Source organism: Botryllus schlosseri, chromosome 4, assembly GCF_051294905.1.
Source record: "Botryllus schlosseri isolate E-star chromosome 4, Bs_hap1, whole genome shotgun sequence".
Taxonomy (NCBI): domain Eukaryota; kingdom Metazoa; phylum Chordata; class Ascidiacea; order Stolidobranchia; family Styelidae; genus Botryllus; species Botryllus schlosseri.
Genome location: NC_137239.1, coordinates 25,404,545 through 25,428,229, shown reverse-complemented (window position 1 = coordinate 25,428,229; position 23,685 = coordinate 25,404,545). Strand labels below are relative to the sequence as shown.

General features: G+C 39.6%; 1 protein-coding gene across 1 annotated transcript; it reads right to left on the bottom strand.

Annotated features, from left to right (window-relative positions):
- Positions 1-16,618: 16,618 nt before the first annotated feature.
- Positions 16,619-19,903, bottom strand: LOC145438025 (ficolin-2-like). The gene is made up of 5 exons (XM_080315388.1): positions 19,843-19,903; positions 19,730-19,788; positions 19,578-19,667; positions 19,066-19,173; positions 16,619-16,915 (listed from the first exon to the last, which is right to left on the bottom strand). The coding sequence occupies exons 1-5, from the start codon at positions 19,901-19,903 to the stop codon at positions 16,619-16,621; spliced, it is 615 nt and encodes a 204-aa protein (XP_080171514.1).
- Between the last annotated feature and the right edge of the window lie 3,782 nt (positions 19,904-23,685).

Below are 23,685 nucleotides of genomic sequence, written 5' to 3'. Positions count from 1 at the left end.
GAAAATTTTCATATCTATTGTTGTGGGTTAACACGGTACACCATAGGTTCTCAACACATGGTCCGTCGACCCATATTTTGGCAGCCGCCAACATCGTTGATTACACTCGTCTACAAATTTTTACGGCATATACACCGAATCGTGATATACACACACACGACCTGTGCATATGCATATCCAGGGTCGTAAGTGCCGCACCCCAAACCCCCCGATTGGGGGATAGGGCGATTTATTGGTAAAAGTTTCATGCTATTTATATGGTTACCCCTCCTTACTCATCCGGCCCGTGAAGAAATGAGTAGATTGAAATATGCGTGTATTTTCATCCCATGGTCCGGACGAATGCTTATGCTTTCGAAAATTTATACCTCCAATGATGCATCAATATGAATCAAGCTCTGCATAGCTCGATTTGCAGCTTTTGACAGTCTCTTTATGCGAACGAATTACGATGGTTTTCACAACTACTTACTTACTCAAGTTGATTTAAATTCGGTCAATTCTACTTCAAGTAGCTTTAGACTACTTTTAAAAGGATTACTTCTTCTCGTACTCGAGTAGATTTTGCGTCGCTACTTCTACTTCTACTTGAGTAGCTTTCTTGACTACTTTGATCACCTCTGCGATTAACATACACACACAAGCTTTCCGTAGCGAACCACGACCGGTATTACGCAATTTACGTACGAATCATAATGGATTAGGATTGTGGCTCTTGCATACCGTATAGCAGGGGGTGGGCAACTATTTTCCTCCACGGGCCAAATGAGAGGCATAAAATACGTTGGCGGGCCGAGTCAATAATTGTAGCTGTACTCCCAAGTGTGTAAAATTTATTTCGAAATCAGTGAATTTCGCTGTCCTAATAAATTATTCACAGTGGGTGTGTTTGATTTGATATCAGGGAATGAGAAAATGACGGTAAATACTGAAAACAATGTTTATATGCCGTCATATTTCGAAACAATGTTGAACATGACACATTTTGAACTATCTTTTCAAATACGAAACAACGTTTTTCTATCACGACAGTTAAATGTCTTTGGGATACTACAAGGCATTATGTTTTGGTCGCTGCATTGCAAGAAGTGTGCAGCTGGGCAAAATAGCCTTTCTTCGTTGAGCGAAGCTTGCAACTCTTCTGGAATTCACCCTCTCTTGACTGAGCGAGTGTATTCGTGTTTTGTTATAAGATCAATTCAAATTATAATCCTTAAACACGGCGACCTGCTCGGCACCAAATACTTAAAAGACTGGTTTACCCCTGACTTCAGTAAACAAATATGAAGTCCTCAAAATCATCCTTAAATTTCAGCTTTCGGCTTTCTTTTTTTGGCATGCCCGTTCATGCTTTATGGGTGATGATGACCTGTACACCTAAGTGAGCTCTTGGACGAATTATGCTGCCGTGGAAATGCCGGTGCCTAATTTCGAATATAGTTTTTTTTATGGGAGAACGTGAACCAATATCAAAATAAAGGAACGTGGTAATACTAAATAGCGCGAAAAATGAAGCAAAAGTTCACGCTAAATATATCTGCTCACGAATATTTTACTTTGTGTGTTCATTTACAAACTAGTTCATTTACCCCTATTAAATCGCGAATTCGGGAGAGGCTGCTACAGCCCTGATTACCGGTCGCACACGCCACAACAATAGCCTTATCTGTCTAACCATGAGGGGGCCTCAATTGTCAATATAGCATATCAATAATATCAACTTCGCAGAATGAACGTCCGGGTACGAGACTAAACCTACCACAATCATCTTGGTGACAACAGAAAACTGCTTAATCACTATGCCCAATGCCCAGTCTACAGATTAGGACTCTCGTTTACAGATTCCGAAATCTGCTGATTACTTTCGACAATAGTACTTTTTAGCAGAAGGGTTATCCATCTCCTAATCGATGGATTGATTAATCCACAACCCCGCCATTAATCCAGGATTTAATAACTCGTATTTAGACGTTTTCCAACGATTTTGATTGGCCTTTCACTGACCCCTCGAACCTACTACCCGGACCCGCAAGATGTTCACGGACCCCAGCTTAAGAACCCGGCCTGCTCTAGTCACTTTTAAGAATAATTGACATCTAGTTTCGAGAAGACAAAAAGCGTTCACAGTTTTATATATCAGTGGTCGCACTGCTGCATCACTTTTAATTCAAAAAGATCCTCGGCCTCGAGAGAAAACCGAATCACGATTAAATATAATGAAGCAAGTTCCATAGTCCGCGTTTACAGGCAGATGTCTTGTAATCCTCACAACGCATTCGCAAGGTTGACGGCAGTATGAGACTATCACGAATGATTCATTTAAATATGACAGCTTATATAATCGTTAGTGCCACCGTTTTGCGGTTTATGACTGTACTCACAAGCCTAATCATTGCATTATTGTCCATTCTATTGTTTGCAATTAATGGTGTAGCCATAATAGAACCGATATGATCCGTGATCTAATGCAGTGGTTCTCTACCACCGGTTCTCGGACCGCTGCCGTCTGTGACAAGTTTCCTGACGGTCAGCCAGATATATTACAATTTTATAGCTCACTTGCGAAGTGCAAAATGTTGGTCGCTTGTCCATTAATTAGAGAAATGTTATATCAAACTTAAAACTGATTTAGAAATGTAGATATTTGACACTCAAGTGAACACCATCGTCAGTGGTCGCCTCGATGAGCCGTCACTCAGTTACGCTTCTACCTATGCCTTAGCTCCTACGGATATATCATTGTGTAGAAGCTACTTACTTCTGAACTATCGTCAGTTGGTCACCAGAGTGTATAACACTGTATTCAAATATCTTTTTAGAGTCCCTAATCCATTCGTACTCAACGACAGGGTATGTGGTGGCGTTCCCCAGAGGAGCAATTAAGCAATCCAATTTTACGTCCGATCCGGGGACTTTGAGTACTTGAATCGCACACTGCACACCGTTGCACATTGCCCAGATAGTGACCAACACAGCTAGACTACACATTGCTTAAGGATTGTTACAAATTACCTAACATTAAAATAATATTGACATATCTAAAATGCGACGAGTTATTACTGTCTGAGTTAACTGACATTACCTTTCGAATGGAGTTACGAGAAAATATGATAGGTTTAGCCTGCTCGTGCCGGCAATAGCATACACCATACGACGAATCACACGTGGCACTGAATGGCAAACCTTCGTCTAAATTCGAAATTCGTCTAATCGCCGTTGTACTCTCGTCTATAAGCAACTGATCTGCATCGAAAATCTCGACGGGATACTGAATTGCAATCATGCTGGATAATCACTTTTCCGTATGTCTATAAACTAGAAGACGCGTCTGGAACATGAACCTCCCACTCAAAACATATCGAACACGCATTGTAAATTAAGCAGAAATTGTTTTGACAAAGATTTGCGTCATTTTACACACCAGACGCCATATACCGGTATGGTACTGTTATATGGTCGCTAATTGCTTACTTCTGTTTCTTCGATAGGTGTTTGATGTTTCTGTAGTTTCGGTTAACAGAGATCACGAAGCAAAAAGAATATAAACCTAATCAACTCCTAGCCATACATGCATAATGCGTATGCATACCCAAGTATATCTAGTTTCTGCGGACATTACGAGTGCCGAATTCACCAAGTGCGGTATATTAAAATCCACGTTCATACTCAGTAAAACAACCATTCTCGAATCTATTGATACAATATCGATGCATCTCTTTGAATGTAATATTGGGTATTACATTTTATTAATACAGTCAATACGCAAGCTTTTATCCCACCAAGACGTGCCGGTAAAGAAAATGGCCTGCTCCCTTATGCCATCTGGATCGTAACACGGAACAACGAAGCATTAATTGGTCGATAAACACTCACCGGGGCCTACGATACTTAATCGTGTGCCCCGGACCCACCCTTAAACAAATAATTGTTTTTACTATATATAACGCAACTCTGAAACATAATAACTAGTGAATCTACTATCACAATACAAAACATCTGACAATCGGTCTACAGATGTGTAAGCTATTGGTCTGAAATTGATAAACTTAGACTGGGATTTCATATACTTGGATTAAACATCACACTGTGAAGAGTATCAAATTTTAATAAGAATTTACAAAGACAAGTCGATGAGTTACAACTTGAATTTTAATTTGGATTTACTCCTGACACAATTCATGATTTATATCTGGACTTGGATTGAGAATATGAATGCATTTTGCACGACCGAGCCCAAGATGGTTACTGCTAGCAATATGTGATTTGTAGTTTCCGTGTTTAACAAATAAATATATTTTCATAAATAAGAGGCCCATTCTGTTAATAAACTGTAGGACGTTGGTCAAGGAATTGCGATGGTTGAATAATTGTCCATTAGGGCTGTTCAAAAATTACCTTTTTTCCTGAATCTTGTTGGCTACGTGATTAAATTGTTAGATTGCCTTAAAATTTTCATCAAATTAATACGTCGCAAGATTACGATATAATGAAAAGATAGGAGGGTGCCGAAACGACTTGGAGTATAGTATTTTAATCAGACATCCACATTGGCCTACAGCATGTAAATAACAGGCATGCACAGCACACTGGATAAAAGAAAAAATAACATAAATTTAGCGAAAAAATGAATGCTGCATGTTTCGGTAGGCGAGGTCGATATGTCAAGTCGTAATCCTGGAGTCTTGAGGGCTTACGAGTATTGATTAAGTAAAAATTGCTTGTATTTCGATTTGAATGTGGACATGCTCGACGACTGTCGGATAGCCGGCGAGATGCTGTTCTACAACTGGTCCGGCATAATTAATAGAGCATTGTGTTTTCTTATATTGCATTCTGGTCATATGATAGTTGTTCTTCGAAGGCGCGCTTGTGTAATAGATGTGCGCTTTTGATTCCGAGGTGACGTAGTCGTTGCAATTTGTGGGACTTTGACCACAATAGAACTGATGCATAAACTTGGCAATTTCTAGCTTCCTTGTGTCTTCTATGCTTAGAACCAGACATGGGGTGATTACTTCATGAATGTAATCGATTGCGATTACGATTACTTCTGAATCACGCGATTACGATTACGATTACGATTACAGCAAAATCAGGAAGTAGTCGATTACGATTACGATTACATTGGAAAAGTAATCACGATTACTCACGATTACATTCATTTTGAATCGTAGCAGTTATATTGAAAGACAATACATGGCTGGCGCTGAAAAGGCCTAATAATATAACAACTGTCTTTACAAAAGATGGGACATTTCCTTATTACGTCATAATGTACCCATTGCCCATTTTATAGACGGTTTATCGCACACAACGTTTTGCATTCTTGCCAGGTCCATAACTGCCGCACCCCAAATTTCCTAATAGCGTGGGGAGCGTGGTTGGAGGGTACTCAAAAATATTTCGTAAACCAAGGGTCGGCAACCTACGGCCCGCGGGCCGTGTCCGGCCCGCCAAGCGAAATCGTCCGGCCTGCGACATATTAATTAGTTATCACAAGAATACGGCCCGCCGTTTCATAATGAGTTTCAATCTGCAGTGCAGCACTGCATGAAAAAAATGCGGCATTGCTACGATATAATAATAGCCTACATCGCATTAGTCTATTGTTACGCCATAAAACGAAGGTGGTTGAAGTAGGAGATGGAGATAGACTAGACTGGATCAGTGCTTATCAATCGGGTGTATCTCGCAACCGAAGGTGTTCCATACTTTTTTCAAGGCTTTACCCCTCTAATGGGGTGTTACAATAAAGGTGTCCTTCCTTTGCTTCAAAAACGCTTGGAACATCTCAGACGCAATCTCAAACTGTTCAATTATAGATAACTAGCCTCCGTATGTTTGTTAGCCTATTTATAGTTTAATTTTCCAGAAGGCATTGTGTGCCAAGACAAAAAACCTGAATAGTGTTTTGGCCACAATGGTGAAAACTGTTAATATGATTTTTGTCTCATTAACTGAATCAGTTACGCCAGATATTACTAGAAGCAGCGAATCAATATGGCGATGTCATGTAGGCCTATATCTGTCATGTTCGCGCATTAAGTCGAGCAGCTATGCTTACACGAGTGTATGAACTGAGAAATGAAATAGCAACTTTCCTCGAAAACACAAATATCGCCGACTCATAATCTTGTAATTGAAAATGGGTATCTTATCTTGCTTTCCTGGCGCATTTACCGTCACATCTGAACAAATTGAATTTGCAACTTCAGGGGGAAAACAAGTAACTACATAAATGTTGAGGCGCATTCAAAACAAATCTGTGACTCTGGAAATGTCAACAGTACAAAGAAAATTATGCTCACTTTCCTATATACTGGAGGAGTGCAAACCTAGTACCAACACTACATTTGTAACTGTGATACGAAATTTAACTACTGAATATTCACCCGCTTTTCCGACATTTCTTCTCTACAAAATGAATTCTCACTATTCAGTACTCCGTTTAATGTGGACGCCAATACCATTGCCTGAAAATTTCAAATGGGCCTTTCTGAAATGCGATGCAGTTGAATTGAATGACAAATTTCATACAAAGAGCATATCGCTGCATGACTTTGACAAAGAGTACGTTCTTGAAATTGGTCTTTATCCCAGCTTGACCAACAATGCAAAAGAAATTGCATCGATTTTTGAAAGCACGTACGCATGTGAACAATAGTTTTGAACAATGAAATTCACGAAGAGCAAGCTAAGATCACGTATTTCGGACGTCCATTTTGAATAGGGTCTGATTCTTGTTTCATCTGACTTGTTACCAGAAGTTGAAAACCTTTTACAAAGCAAGCTGCGTCAATTGTCACATTTTTTCTGTGTTGTTGAAGTGTAAATACATGTGTCTTCTGATTTGTATGATTGAGATTGCAGCAATGTAGGATAATATACCGAAGTGAGCGTAAAATATAGTACTAAGAAAAATTCCGGCCCGCCAAAAAGTTGTACACCCGAAAGTTGGCCCGCGACTAGCAAGAGTCTGCCGACCCCTGTCGTAAACCAACATAAATTATAAGAGTATTATCGATACATTTCATTAACTTGGAAATTCTCTTTGAGCTTTGCGATTTAAATATCTCTAGATAGCTTGATTTCAAAATGCATATGTCTCCCCCCTCAAGAAATAAGGCTTGTAAAATTCATAGTAATAGGTATTTAGGTGCCAGTCAATACCGCTCCTCGACACATCAAAAGACATGTGCAGTTTCGGCTAACATGAGACTCCACGAAGTGGACTACTATTGGCCAAAACTTAGATAATATGTCCATTGTCAATAGCCGCGCTGGGTGGGCGTGACTAACAGTCTATTCCTTTCAATCTGAGCCCACGATGCAAATTCCACCCGGGCACCCACAGAGCATTAGACATGACTATTTGTGTGTGCGTCTCACGTAAGTTTTTCTTTTATTCTGCTATGTTCGGGCCCCTACAATCAATATCTTTTGGCTATATAACAGACCGGGGGTCACGAATTAACAACATACAATAAAGTAATTATTCCAGGATACCAGGTGTTATAATTATGAATTACGCGTCCCCTGCTCTTCAGGTAAATCTGGCCATCGGGCGCTGAGATTGGATTAAAAACGCAATACAATGCAATTACCAATATTATTGATTAAATTCAATCTTCAATATCAAAATTGACTACTCGATGGGGGCCCAAGACCAATGTTTTGGTGGGGAAACTTTTGCTTTTTTAATCCTGATTCTAGCTACAACCCACGCTAACATGGTATATAATCCGATGGCTATAGCGATTGGCGCCCGTTTTGAGCAGAATAATACGAGAATACGAGAAAGTGAACATAAAATTCTGCCTTCAACTTGATGCAGATAATGTAATGCAAGCTTCCATTACGAAAACGGCGAAACAACGGCTCGGTTATGATATATATCAGCAGCAGTTGATTTTAATGCTTCGTTGTGGAAACCGTAATGTTTTATTTGACGAGTACAAAATTTCAAACCTTTGTCTGGTGTACGTTCGTACCATATAAGCCTACTGCTCGCCAAGCAGCACGGTGAAACTGCATTTTAACTATAGAATTAGAACTATTACATTCTATAGTTGAACTAAGCCGAACCAAACATCAATACAAAAGATGCTATTTTAACTTAGGCTGAGAGGTGATTAATTATCCTGTTGCGAGGTAGTATTGTCTGAAATGTATTGATAACCCGATATACAGCACGGTGGGTTTTCTTACAATCACACTAATGTACATCGAACATCTATAGCAGTGGTTCCCAAACGGTGGGGAATTCCCCACTGGTGGGGAATTTCGGGATTTTTAGTGGGGAATAGACTCACTTTTGAAAAATCATTACAGTAATATTCTCCTTTATTAAATGTCGTTTTGAAATGCCGACCGAATATTTCATAGCTCATTTGCAATTCAACGATTGATATTATCAGTGCCTCCAATTAGCGAGAATTGCCTGGATAGCGACACGCGATCGCCAGACATGTTTTTATTCATTTGTACACCATTATCGGAAAAATTCTGATTCGTTGTAATACGAGCTCATATTGCTGAACATGTATTCATGGGAGATCGTTGACTCGCTAATTGATAGCACATCCGGACTCGTTACAAAGGAAATTACATATTTATGTTATTTCAAGTTCTTTCAGTATTGCGCGAAAGTGTAGTTTACGGCGGCTTATATATGTATGTATCGCACGCATGAGTTCGTCAACGTCAGGAAGTTTATCTGACCCATATATTATTCGGTTTTTACGTACGTAAATTGATGCTACTCCGCAACATTTGGAAAATTTTCAAACCCCTCCTATTTTTCTGCTGGCTGCACATCGGGGTGGATACAGATATTTACGAACGTTGGCTTATGGTGACGAGTTTACCGCTGTGTTAATTTTATAGTGTGCTGATCAATTCCGTGGATCTTAACAATCACCAATAGCACGTAATAAGCAAAGTCTTGCATAATTTTATTGGAGGTAGCACTTTAAAGGGTAGATATGAATATAGAGTTTTTAGGTGGGGAATGAAGGCTCGTAATAAATCGGAAGTGGGGAATTAGGATAAAAAGGTTGGGAACCACTGATCTACAGATATATCTAATATATTTACTATGTGTGGACACTTCTTACGCAAAGATGAGCAAAGCTAATAGGCTACCTCTGACGTAATAATGACCAGTGGCTTTTGAAAATCAGACGTTTACGCTCTCAATAACTGGTATAATATCTCTTTCTTGTTCACGAGTGTTCAGTTTATGTCACAGTTCTTGTACAAATAAAAGTAATCGTTCTTTCACAAAGAAATCGATTAAATATAGGAAGTAGTCGATTACGATTACGATTACTTCGGGATTTTTTCGAATGTAATCGATTGCGATTACGATTACTCGAAAATGCTGTAATCGCCGTAATCGATTACGATTACTAGTCGCGATTACCCCATGTCTGCTTAGAACACCAAATCGTTTGAGCAGCGAATTATCAGTCGCACATTCAGGTCCACTAGGGACCTTGGCAATGATACGAAGATTCCGATGTTGTAGTCTTTGCGGTGGTCATGGTCAATCGTATTCTTGCAGGCAGCACCCAAGCAAAGAATTCCACACGGTAACTTTGATTGGAATAAAGAGTTGAAGAGCATCAACAAAATGTTAATCGACAAGTAGTGACTAAGACTGCGTAACAGGCCACATGCTTACGATAATTGAGAGACATGTCCGAATCCAGCAAAACACCAAGGTATTTGGCATTTTCAGCTTTGGAAATTGGTTGGCCAACCATGCCAACAGTTAGGTTGTCCTAGGAGCTCACGACCAATAATTAGAATTTCACAAATGAGGTATGAAATATTGGAGATAGAATCAGCATTTCAAATTGATGGTGTTTCAAGCTCGCCCCAAACCCGCTGGCTACGCGACAGCTATTATGTATGGCGCGATAGTTATAAACGTCTGGGAGGAAGTACCGATTCAAATATCTCAGCTATCGCGGAGGTTTCCTCGAGAATCGTTATAGACAGATAGCGCAAGCTGAACTCTTATTTCGTGTTAGTTGAAGTGTCTGTCAATATGACATAGTCGTATTGGTTCTCAACCTTTTTGACCTCGCGGACCAGTAAAACTTCAAAACATATGTTGCGGACCGGCGAACTGTCAAAAACTAAAATTCACCCTAAATTTGGCAAATGCAACTTGGTGTGCCGTTAACTCTTGAAAAGAGGCACCCGAAAAGTCTTCGAGTTAATAAATATTATTATACAATGGATATTGTATTGAAAGTTAAATGTAATATTGTAAACTTCATTTAATGCTTCCTTTCTGATACCAAATATTTGTAGGTGGGTCTAATGATGTTTCTGAAAAGTTTCGCAAAGTCCTGTTAGACCAGTAACTTGATTGCAATTGTTCTGTATCCTTCAAAATGAATGCGACGTAGCTGTTTGCTATAGCCCAGTGGCGGCCAACCCGTGACCCGTGTGAAAGTATTTTTCGAAATTAGTTACATTATCGAAAATGAATTGCTCAGATTGTTAACTTGCAAGGCAAGTCAAGAATTTGATTAGTCTGGCCGTGACACTTGGGATGTTAATGACTGAAATATCCAATCCGACTCATTGGCAGATCCAATAAATCGTCGTACATTACAATAAAGTAGAATAGTAGTAAAAATTTTCTTCACTCTTCGCGTGATTTAATTGTCACTCGATTTCTTGCTTTTAATATTGATACCCTCCTGAAAAGGAAAAATGCGTCTGATTTACCCAATTGAGTGTAACTATAACTATATTCCCAATTATGAGAAAAAGACATTTCGCGTTTGCGCTCGCAGAAAGATCGTCAACGATGAAGCGTAAGCGCAAGATGATGGTCGCATATTAGCGGATGCCTTCGATATAGATATGTCCAGATGCCGAATAGTCCTGTCCTTAAAAAGTTAGCGCAGCGGGCGGTATACAGTAGACCGGCAATAAACTCAAGTAATACTATTATTGACCAAGTTCACTTACAAACTTCGAAAAATGTTCGCGCTTGGCGCGGCTAGTGGCCCGCGAACTCGTTTGTCAATTGCATGTGGCCCTTTAACCGAAAAGGCTGGCCACTCCTGATAGCCGCTACTATACTGTCAATTGTCGCTTAATTTCAATATCGGAATTTACCGAAGTTGGTTTAGAAGTAACCGTAGCTTTCATATATACACCATACTCCCTACAAAAATACGTTTCACACTTCTAAATAAATTTTAAATTTAATGTATCATTTCTCTGATTAATAGACAAGCGCCCAAATACTTGCGCCCAAATACTTGCAGGAATGGTTGCGTCCTCACTACGAGATTCTTCGGCCAGAATAACCTTTACTTCTCCGATTTCGCTGGAGGACATACCCAAGTCCGATTGTGAAGGAAGAGAGTTCTTTCTGTGTGGCGACGATTCGGTGACCTCGGTCATACGCGGATAAGGAGCAAAGTATGTAGTGGATACGGTCGACTCTCTTCCATCTGGATAGCGAATCAAAGCATATTTTGCATTAGCATCGAGAAAATACACTTTATCGCATAAATGGATACTCTTATCACGGATGAACTTGCACAGTAGAACTGTGCCCGACTTGAAAAGCCAATCGGGTAATGAAGAGCCATTCATCGATCGTGAGGTGTACTATTTGTTGCCGTGCACAGCGACCTGGTATAATGCAATGCGTCCTGGAGTACCTCCTCCCATGAGGACAGTGGCATTTGGTACTGGGCAAGCAGTAGTTTTACTGTTCTCCAAACAGTTTGGATGGTTCTCTCACATTGGGAATTACCGGTGGGGTAATAAGGGGTTGATTGACTTGTTGCAACACCTTTCTTCGTTAGGAAATCGTTCATTCTTTTTGACATAAATGAAATCGATCTATCGCTGTGTACATATTCAGGCAATCCAACGAGAGTGAAGAACGTCGTCAATAGACATTCGAGGACGGTTTCCGACGTCATATTTTAGCATGGAAATGCAAAGGGGAATCGAGAATAATCATTGACAATGATTAAAATGTCTTAATGTCTACCGGGAACGGACCTTTGAAATCGATTGATATTCTTTGCGAGGCATGAATGGCTTTTAATAGTTGGTGAGAATCTCCTTTATAAAATCTAGGTTTCAGTTCTGCGCATATACGGCAGCTGGATCACGTAAGGGAGATGTGGTACCGATGGATCAAAAATTGCAAAATGATCTCTGGCCTGCAAATCTTTAGCCGAGAATAGCAGATCTTTTGCAGCCTCAACACTTTGATCCAAGCTCTACCTATCGCGGAAATTTACATGAATATCCGCCTTTTCAAAAAATATTTATAAACGTTTAAAATTTGTTGCTCGAACGTATCATCGGTACCCACCCGGTGGGTCCAAAGCCACACGACCGTGGGACCTATGGGACATACGCTTAAAAACTTGTTATGCTGTGCACTATAATCTAAGCTACAGCAAGTCAATGAAGAATGTTTCGTCGCCACCTTCAAAAATAAAATAGATTATATCAACTCAAATGTTGGCATAAAATCACGTTTCGATTTACGCCCAAACTTACAAAATTAATGCCACATACATAGTACCCGCAAATCGACATTTTGACTTTCAAATACCTCGTTATAGCGATAAAACATCACATATAACCGTGATTTGCAGCCTCTATATATGTAGGCGTGTTTCTGTTGTTAAGTGATTAGTTGGTCCAACTATTTTGCTTGATTTGGCTATTGTACCATAACCCCCTATAAATATTGTAATTGAATGGACAATAGTCCACTCGAGGATGGTATTGAATTAAGAAAAACATGTGTTATTATATCCCCTGATACAAGCCCTATACCTACCGGATTGTTAGTGTGGAAGGTGATATACGAAAATGTATACGTCAATCCAAATTTATTTTACACCCCCTAAAACGTAAATCATCTGTCACGGACCCCACAACTCACGCAGATCGAAGTTTTTCGCATGTAAGGAAAGATTCTGCCAGCATGCCATTGTAGACAAATTCGCGTACTGTAATCATGGGATTATCACAGAGAAATTTTTAAGTATTTTCGGACCCAGTGTCTCATCGGCACCACATCTCCCCTGCGTTTCACGTCTTCCGTTGAATACGGTAAATTCTTGGATTTAACAAAGTAGGACAATCGGCTAGCTCCGGGATGACCAAGTTGAGTATGGATTCATTTAAATTTTGACCTTAACCGGTTACGGAGCAAATACGAGACAAGGTGTCTGTAGGGACGTTTTCGATTCCCGCGCGATGTCATAGTTGAAAGAGCTGAATTCCAGACGCCAGAGCGCTAGTTTTGTATTCTTGATTTTGCTGTCATGCTTCTTCTGAAATATGTAATACAAAGCTATTTGATCTGCAACAAGAAGGAATTTCTGACTGGCAAGCAAGTAATTCCACTGCCGAACCGATTCAATGATTGCGAGAGTTTCCTTTTCAATAGCGGGGTAGTTCGATTCGGTTTTTGTAAGTGCGCGAGAGAAGAACGCTACAGACCTATCACACTGATTCAAAACTGTTGCAATAGCGCAGTGTGACGCGTCACACTGAACTGCAAATGGTTGGTCTTCGTGAATACATCCTAGACACGAATCCCTTATCTCTTTCTTTAATTGATGAAAAGCAGCAATAGCATCAGCTCCCAAAGGAAAATGGGATGAACGAATAAGAGGCCTAATCTTAGCCCAGAAATTGTAAATTTATTTGGAATAATATGAAAACATCCCGCATATACGTTTCAAACCTTTCGAGTCCGTTGGCGCGGCCATTTCCAGGAGTGGATTCATGTGGTCAGGGTTCGGACTCATGCTGCCATAAGAGATTTGTTGTCCAAGCAATTGTATTTCTTTGATTCCAAAACATGATTTCTCAGTATTGATGTCGAGCTGACAAGCTGTTGCGGAATCTAAAAACGCTTTGAAGCGGATATCATGCTCTTCCTTGGTCCCGCCATAGATTGTGATATCATCCAAATACGCTACGACACCCCGTAATTGATGCTTTGAAATAAACAAATCGATGTAACGTTGATAAGCCGCTACTCAACTTGTGACGCCGAACGGTAATCTGCATGGGATACTCATATTAACATCAAGACATGTAGCGTGACAATAAATCACGCGAGGCGCGAAGAAAAATTACAAGTTAAATAATTCTAACAAAAAATACTAAATTTATATTTATTTACGAAATAATTCTGGCCCCCATTCGTAGAATAATTTCCTACATCTGCTAAAAAATACTCTAACAAATATTAATTTATGAAAAATTTCGGGAGGCATGACTTCTTTTGCCCCTCCTACGCCAATGGTTCAAAGTTAGCTCAATTATTCTGCAACCTTCATCTGTCCAGTGCAGTGTTTCCCAAACTTTTTTGAGCTGCCGCCCCCTTGACAGCAAATAAACTGCCAGCGCCCCCGACATCCCTCTCACCACGTCTGAATCATAAAATGAAACTTGTTCTGCATTTATGACAGCTGTAATATTAAAACGGATGGTGCTGGTGCTATTACCATCGCGTTCGTCATGTTAGGTTTGAGTTTTGACTAGAACATTCTCATTCTTAAATCTTCCTTCTCCATTCTCCATTCTCCGTCTCCATTCTCGGCTTCTGCTGTGAGTCGGAAACTTAGTCACGGCACTGAAAACACGTTCTATAAAAATGAGCAGGGAGGGGCAACGATATGAGAGTGAGGTTGAATGAGTGAGAGTATTTCTATTTGATGTAATTGTGTATCGAGAACTTCTGAACCAGAAGGACTGATTGGAGATGTTGAGCTCAATCTCATAATTGTTCTGTCATGTAACCAGCTCCTCGATCATTTCATGCTCGGAAACTTTACAGAACGGATAGATCTTCGTGCAGTTTTCGGAAATGAGGGATCTATGTTTTTCCGTCAATATCGGGTATGCGAACTAGACCGGCAGCTCCAGCAAGCTTGAGAATTGCAACAGTTCGCGTCTAGCAAACTTACGGTGATATATAACTGGCCCATCCCTGAGTGCAAAAATGACATTTTCACTTTGCTCCGGTTTGATCATTACTGAGAACGGATATATTCTACAAATAAATTTTGGAGAATATGTCCTTCAAGTAGAAGCGATATCATTTCTCGCAGTCAGAACGCCGTGTCGAAGGCCACGGTCGCAGCATTGTGGAGAATCCGCGATCGTTTGAAACAGAGATTAAAATCACGCAAGCCATCACACCTCGCATTGAGCAATAACTACTCAAATACTTCGTAGTTCTCACAGCACACATTGGACCACGCTTTCTATGGATTCGCGAATATTGTCAACCCAAGCACAAGTATATACAATTATACATCAACACAAATTAGCGCCGTATAAAATATGTTAATTAGGGTTACCATATTTTGGAAATCTGAAAAAGGGACACGGTTGGAAAGTTTTCAGACTAAAAATACCGGAGTAAAATCCGGAAAATGATAAATTTTTCGCCACCGTGTGGTCGGTTGACCAAATAAAAGGTCAACTTCCAAAATCCATCTGCATATATAGAAAAGCTCTCGTCATGCCACGAGATGAGTCGAAAACCATATCTTTAGACGGTTGGGAGTCAGTTCAGAGCAGACTTGGACAACTAGATAATTCTAGTTGTCTAATTTCACTAAATTAGAGCGAAATGTCAGTGATCTAATTCTAATCTAATTTGTGAAATGCTTCCATGCTCTAATTCTAATTCTAATCTAATTTGTGAAATGTTCGTATGCTCTAATTCTAATTCTAATCTAATTTGTGAAATGTCCGTATTCTCTAATTCTAGTTCTAATCTAATTATTGTTTTCCTGAAAATGCCTCTTTGTCCGAGGCATATTGCACTATTGCAGTGAGTTAAAAAGAATAGCCCCCTTGCGCAGAGAAATCCAGTGCCAAGCCGCCATCGCATTACTTACACCGTGCAGTCATAGTAGATATTATGACGAATATAGCCTGCTAGAGTAGCTTGTAGTCTGCGAACAGCATTCTAGTTTCTAAAACTTTACGTTAGTACATTGCCATTCTGACTAACATGGGCGATGCCCATGGATACCATAAAAGAAGTAATATTTTATTAAAGTATAGGAAAAATCGAGCCAAGCGTGGTGTACAGAAGTTAACCATTCTCATGTTAATAGGAATGCACTATTGTTGTTGTTTATTAAACAAAAATATGTGGCGCCTATCGCCTCACGGCATTTTGCACCACGCACAGTGATTTGATGTGAACTGCATTTTGCTGTAGTCTATTCATTTCCCATATACAATTTCATTCCATTTCCAAGTTTTTGCGAACTAAGTATAGCTCTAATTCTAATTCTAATCTAATCTGGAAAAGGCTTAGTAGCTCTAATTCTAATTCTAATCTAATTTGAAAAAAGCTGTGTAGCTCTAATTCTAATTCTAATCTAATTTGGAAAAACTGTGCAGCTCTAATTCTAATTCTAATCTAGTTTGAAAAAAACTGTGGAGCTTTAGTTCTAATTCTAATCTAATTCAGAAAAGCTGAAAATTTTCTAGTTGTCCAAGTCTGGTTCAGAGTATCTGCAAAATTTCATTCCATTGAGTTTCTTAGTCACGCCGTATCTTGAAGTATATGTTCTTTTCACGTTCTTTTGCGAAACTTCATCTCCGAGAAGCGCAGCTGGTTGGAATACCACCAAATTCCCTTGACGCCTGCTTCGCTTAAGTTTCCGTTCAGGTTGGTGGTGGCGCATCCTCCATACCACCAGGCTCCTTCGAAGCGAGAACCGCAATTATCATAATCATAATCGTCGTTATCTGCGTCTTTCGTTGTAATTTGTTGATTATTGTGAGATGAGAGACCATCTTCGGTTGCATTCCTGAAGAATCCGGACACGTGAGCGTGTAGTTGTCGGTTGCTGATCCGATGCTGAAGTTGCTGGAAAAAGAAGAGTTGTGTAACCATAGTGTCCCATATGGTGTGGACACAGCGAGATTGAACAGCTCACTGCATTTGAGTTACGTCATACTTTCCATTTGACCAAAGCTACTTTACGGCCGGCTTGCCGAGCGCTAGATTCAATAAAATGGGTATCAATGGAAAGCTGCTGCTATGCTGGTTACGGAAATATAAATTTTATTCTGTTCATGATCCTGGAACCGCCCAAAATTAGCCTAGAAATTTGCATTGCGGTCGAGTTTTGGCATCGTGACGCGACCATTCTGTCTAGCAAAACGAGAGTGAAGCTGAGAAGAAAGAGCCAGACTGTCCTGTTGCGTCACAATGCCAAAACTCGATTCCAATGCAAATTTCTAGGCTGATTTTGGGAGTCCCAGGACTATGAACAAAATGAAATTTATATTTTCATGATCAGTACAGCAGCAGCTTTCCATTTATACCCATTTCATCGAATTTAGCGCTCGGCAAGCCGGTCGCTTTTTTATCGCAGTCTTGTGATGTTTTGAAACGATGGAAATATTATTAAACCCGATTGATTGATTGATTCATGGTGTAACGAATTGTTCGTCAGTGTCTGTCACAGTGTCACACTAGCTTTTTTGAGAAACAGAAATCGACCTTTATGTTACATTTGCTGAATTATTTCCTGTCTTACTTTCACGTAACTGTTATATCTTTGTTGAAACCTTTAGACCAGTGGTTCTCAACCTTTTTGGCTTCGCGGACCCCTTGTGACTGCCACGGACCCTCGCGGACCCCCTCAAGTTTTAGTTCAAGTTTAACTTAATTATAGTGCCACTTTCATCTGTCTTGTGCAAATATGAAATGTAGGCTTGTGATAAACAGCAACAAAATGACTTTTCTTGATAACAACATCATACTGTTTATGTAGAAATTGAGTAGAATTTTATTAGTTCAAAGCTAACTTTGCAGCTGTATTTCTTGAAGTAGGCCTACGTGGTCCTAAATATCAGCGTCTTCGATTTGATATGAACGAGTGCCGAAAATCCCTTTCCAAAAAGATAGATGGTAGCTAATGTCATATTTACGCGTAACGTTTCCGACGACACTTTTGGTGAGATCACAACATTTATGGCCATGGAATGAAAAAAGATATTTTTAATGAACATATCACGCCCAGCCTAGTCATTTTTATCTAGCATCTCATCTTGGAAATTATTCTGGAGTAGTGCGGTTATGTATATCACATGATAGAATGGACTTCGTGGCGAGGTTTCAATCCCTTCATTGAGAAAAGTTAGGAAACATACTCCAGGAGTTTTTATTTCAAACCACTTAACTAATTTGGTGACACTGACTACGAAGTCACCCTGATTGATCTTACTATATCACCATATTTTAGTATTTTCCACAAACTCTAATAAAACGTCATGAAAGAGCAAGATGTTTGTATCAGTATAGGTTATTGGCAATTAAAATGAATTTGCACAGTGAGGATATTTCATGTCATACAATTATTCTGATGATGTGAGTAATGAGGTTTTAGAAGTTGTTGAGGAAAACTGTCTCATGTTTTCCCTAATTTAAAAATATACAAATTAGGTTAACAATCCTTTTGCTAATTTAGAGGTCTCGCGGACCCCCTGGAATTGCTTCGCGGACCCCCGGTTGAGAACCGCTGCTGCGGAACCCATTTTCTCATGAAAAGTCTACTTTCGTGCCGCATGTTATGGTAACTAACTTCATACGACGGAAGATTTTTTTTTAAACATTAGGGGGTAACGCAGTATGTAAAACTGCGCTCAAAAGTTATGGCAGGCTATATGTTTCGGAGGTTTATCTGGCTCATCACATCTCATCGATGTCGATATGCACGAGGCCTGAAAGAGGCTAGAAGCGTAACTGAAATGACTTGAATCAATAACAATAACATTCCTTGAAATATAAAAGTTAAATATTCCGCACACCATGATGTCATTTTCAACAAAACAAATATTGTTACAGTCCCTAGTCGGCTGTCCATATTTGCGTAGAAGACGGTTGCAGTATGATTGAGATAAATCTGAACTCAAGTTTGACGGAAGTAGACGGACAAATAGTTTGAGAACCACAGGTATCAAGCATGTTTTCAAAACAGATGCCATGTCAGGAGATCCATTGCATCAAACTTGCCTGTATTTAGCCACGCAATAAATTGCTGTATCTTTCGTGATCATGTTGATTTCCAATTCCATATATCCTTCCTTCGTCTTTTCATGTAAATAATTCCCATAGCCCTGGAGACAAGCATTACAGAATTATGGAATGCGTCGGTTTTGAATCAAACTACTTTGCCAGAATCAGCTTTATTACAAAGGTCGTAACCAAGATAAGATCGACGAAATCTTCCAACTTCGAGGAATCAAATCAAAATCTTCCTACCGAGCCACAAATCCCCATTACAATCCCCAAAACTTTTCTGGTAATCATCCCAGCCTCGGTAGAAATCCACGTCTCCGTTTATTCGTCGCTGGAAAACCTGCAACGTAATTCAGCATATAATCAAAGTTTCAGATATACCACGAATCATATTCTCTGAGTGCCTGTAGGATGGTTGTTCACACCTCATTTTGAAGTCCTGTTCACCATAAAGCATGTTTGCTCAAGGCGTTGCAAAAGAATGATTTGGAATGTTACACACAGTCCCTTCCTTGCCCGCAGTGCATATCTTGTTATCATCTTTCATTTTGCGTTGAAGTTTCATCTGCATCTCCGACGTCCATCCCGGACACTTCATGAAACGTACACATAACAAAACCTTCAGAGGTGACGTCAATCTACTTGTGTACCAACCCCGCAGTCCCCCTTCGAGATCCATTTGCCGTTGACGTATCTTCTCATACAGAATTCCGCTGGAAAAGACAAGATAGATTATTCCGATTCAAATTGGAACGAATTCCTCGTACCTGCCGAACGAAGGTACATTGCGAATACAAACAGCAAAAGAATCCAAGTCTTGAGCGACATTTAAGAAGCAATCTGATACTCAATATCAGATGTAGTGACCACGCGTATCCTACTGAACGTAATAAGATTGATGGAGGTAGGCAGATGAATTTATGCTATGCGACCGACTGCAGCTGAGTCACGCCGGCAAATGTGTTTCTGAGTACCGTGATTTCTGATTTAGTACGGATCTCAGGTGATGTTAGTTCATTGAGAAAATATTATCGACTGTTTATGACTTACATGGAAAAGATTTACATTTTCAAAATAGCATAGTTTTATAAAACTAGTAAATGAGAATGCTGGTTTGATTACACTCAGAATATTGAAATGACTTGACAAGGTATATAAGCAATGAGTAAAACATTGTGAAAACAAGACTTTGAATGCCTGCTATTATCTTAGTGTTAGCACTCATTAAATCGCTAACGATGTTCTGAATTTGTGGCGGATATCTCTACATAGGGGCCTCCTAATAGGCACTGCCTACCTATGCTTGTGGATTGATCTGTTGCTAAAGACGTAGCATCCATTTTGTTTTCCAAGATATGGTGATACCATTTTATAGCGTTCCCAGTATTCCTAACATGTAGGAATTACATGTCAGATTGCGTAACTATATTTTCGCCCTATATACTATAATCAATATTTCAGATATTATTATATTCGCACTGCGCGAAAAATTAGATGCTCACTGACTTTGCATAGCATTGATATCATGGATTGTTGTGCGTGATATGCTACTTGATATCACCAAATAAGTCTCGTGCCCGCCGTTACCTAATTCACCCAGTTCGTGAATCGCGTAATACCGGACTTAGTCCACTACGGAAATGGTGTGCCGTATGAAATGAACGTAACGATGAAATGTAACGGTAACGATCAAATTCATATATGAGGAGGATCGTTCATTGTTTATTATTATTATTTATTTTGTTTATCATCAAATATCGAATATTGCAACGATTTTGTATCCTGCACGCAAATCGAAGAGGTTGGCAGCCCCATTTTACACCCACAGGAATTTAAGGAGGATCGTCGGGGGAGTGAACAAAGCAACGATTAAACAATTAAATAGTACTACAATTCCACTGTGCTATCCGAAACGCATCAATCTCACATTCACAAAGAAGAGCTTGTAATATAATGGAAATGAAAACGAAAATCGAAACAACCTGGTGTAACTTAATGTAATCGATATTTCTTTCGCACCTTGGTTCGAGCGAAGCTGTCATTATACATTACGCAAACACACGATATGGAACATGCACATTTTACCGTATATTTACATTGGCTTATCCATGCAAAGTTGTCTGCTGTTTTTTCGAGGACATTGATACCGAACTAAGGAAGGAGATCATAAAGTTTCTTTATCCAAGAGAATGCTATAATATCCTGATTAAAAACTGTTAATCGTGACAACCTATTTCGCAGGATTAAAAGTTTAACCAGAAAGTCGGGATAATCCTCGCGCGAACAGTTTTAATTATACGATTAGCATTCTGCCGGATAAGCTAACTTTATTATCTACGCCTTAAGTTTCAAGCTATACACATGTGGGTTATTTGTGCTAACTTAGTGTCCGTGGTTTATTCATACAGGCGCCACCTGAGATGTAATATATACGTGATAGTGTCGACTCAATACTTGGATATTCCGCTAAAATGCACTTTAGGCACATTTAGCTCTTCACTATCACACTAGCAACGAAAGCACAAATATAGCTTGGTTCGGAAACCGAACATTGCACATGAGAGATTCATTATCTCCCTTCGAAGTTGTAAGTCTACTCATAAAACTAGGACATGCATACAAGTTGTATTCCAATTAAAAAATTGATGCGCCCAGATTCCAACTATAGTTGGTAAGTCGCATATGACCCAGCATAGTCGATATCTGCTATGACTTCAATCTTTTCAACTCTGAAAATGATATTTCAGTAGTGCAAGATGTCGCAGAAATGATAGCAAATATATCAACAACCTATGAGAAATGGAAACGGCTTTTTTCAGTGACACTAGAAATGAATTGAGTTAAAAACGTTCTCCCGCACCCTTGAAAACTCTGTTCGGATTGAGGTTTCGGAACAGAATGTCCTCAAGACACAACAATTTCCGCTCTATAATTCTATTGTAAATGTCATTGCAATTCTATTGTGACATTAACAATGTACGATTTAACAATTTTACAGTACCACACAGGAGCTTTCAAGGCAATGTGAAGATACGTGGCGTGGAACAATGAATGTGAAAACAAAACTGAAACAATGTGCTGGACCTTAATGGGAGCGAAAGTTATGTCGCAATCCACAAATAATCAGTTTTAATAATATCTTAATGGGGAGCTCACCTATATAAAACTCCTATCATATGTTATTGGTCAGATTGTATTCCGCATTTCGGGCAAAGAGCTTTAAAAGTTAGCCAAGCCAAGATTTAGCAATATTCATCTATATCAGCGGTTTTTAACCAGGGGCCTATAGATCCCTAGGGGCTACGAAGCACCAAAGTAAAGGGTTACGAGCAAAGTTCCCTCTAATTTTTGACGAGTCTGCGCACACTCACCAACTCACTGCGCAGACCCTTGCACAACAGTGCGAAACGACTAAAAAAAGGTCATCATTTCGGATTTTCTGTGCGCAACTGAGATTTAAGTGCGCATAGACCGTGTCGGCACTGCGCATTTGCGCACGTGCGCAGCTTAGAGGAAACACATTGCTGGTTACGAGATGCGGAGTAAAATTATACGCTTTTTACGGCTCAAATTTATTTCGCAAATCAACATAAAGTAAAATTTTTGAAATTTATTCACCTCAAAAATAATAGTAAGCCAATAATAAAAAATACCATAAGTTACAGAAATGAATCTTGCCTTCTTCAGTTTTATTGATAAAATATTCAATAAATGCCTTTAAAAAATTCACGATTCGTGCGGCTAAGACAACGAATGTGTTGCAGGAATATAGAAATAAATAGATTTGTTTTGCCTTCGTGAATGGCGTAATCACGGGCTTTGTTCGCTAAGGAAAAATGTGTTTGTGAGTGACCCGCGTGTACCAGCAATATATAGCGGTAAACTGCACCCAATAATAAGGAGGTGTGGGGAGCGAGGCAGTGTTTGTGTGCAGCCTTGAAAATGTGCGGCTCGGTCATGGATAGGCGCTACGAGAATAATTTCGTGACAGCTTAACGATTTCGGCCTACGAGCCCTGAACAGATTAAGAAATACTAATCAATACGGTAGTCACGCACACGTATAAATTATGGGCTACGTTCAATGTTTCCACCGCAAAAATGGGTTCCATAATTCGTCATTTAATTAAAGAGATTCTCCTGTAGTATGTGTATGTGTACCCATACCCATGTATACCCATGAGAAGAACCATCATTGAAAAGCAAACGGTTTTATGTCAAAAATTATTCGCGACAACTTTCCACAGCAGTGGTTCTCTACCCCTTTGTCTTCGCGGAGCCCGTTTGGACTGTCACGGACCCCGGATAAGTTTTATTTCAGATTCAGCTAAATTATGTGCAACCGCACTCTGTTTTAACGGTAGGCTAGTGATAAACAGCAGCAATTTGACTTTTCAGGAAAATAACATCATACTATTAATAAAATTATGGAAACTTTTAACATCTCCAAACGAATTACGCAGCTGAATTTACGGAAATACGTGTTCATCTTGAAAATCCAAGTGTTGCCTTTGAAATGAACGAAAGCTGAAAATCCATTTCCATGAGATAGGAAGAGGCAAATGGCGAATTTCAGTCCCTTTGGTATAGATTAGGAAAAACCCGAGCTAG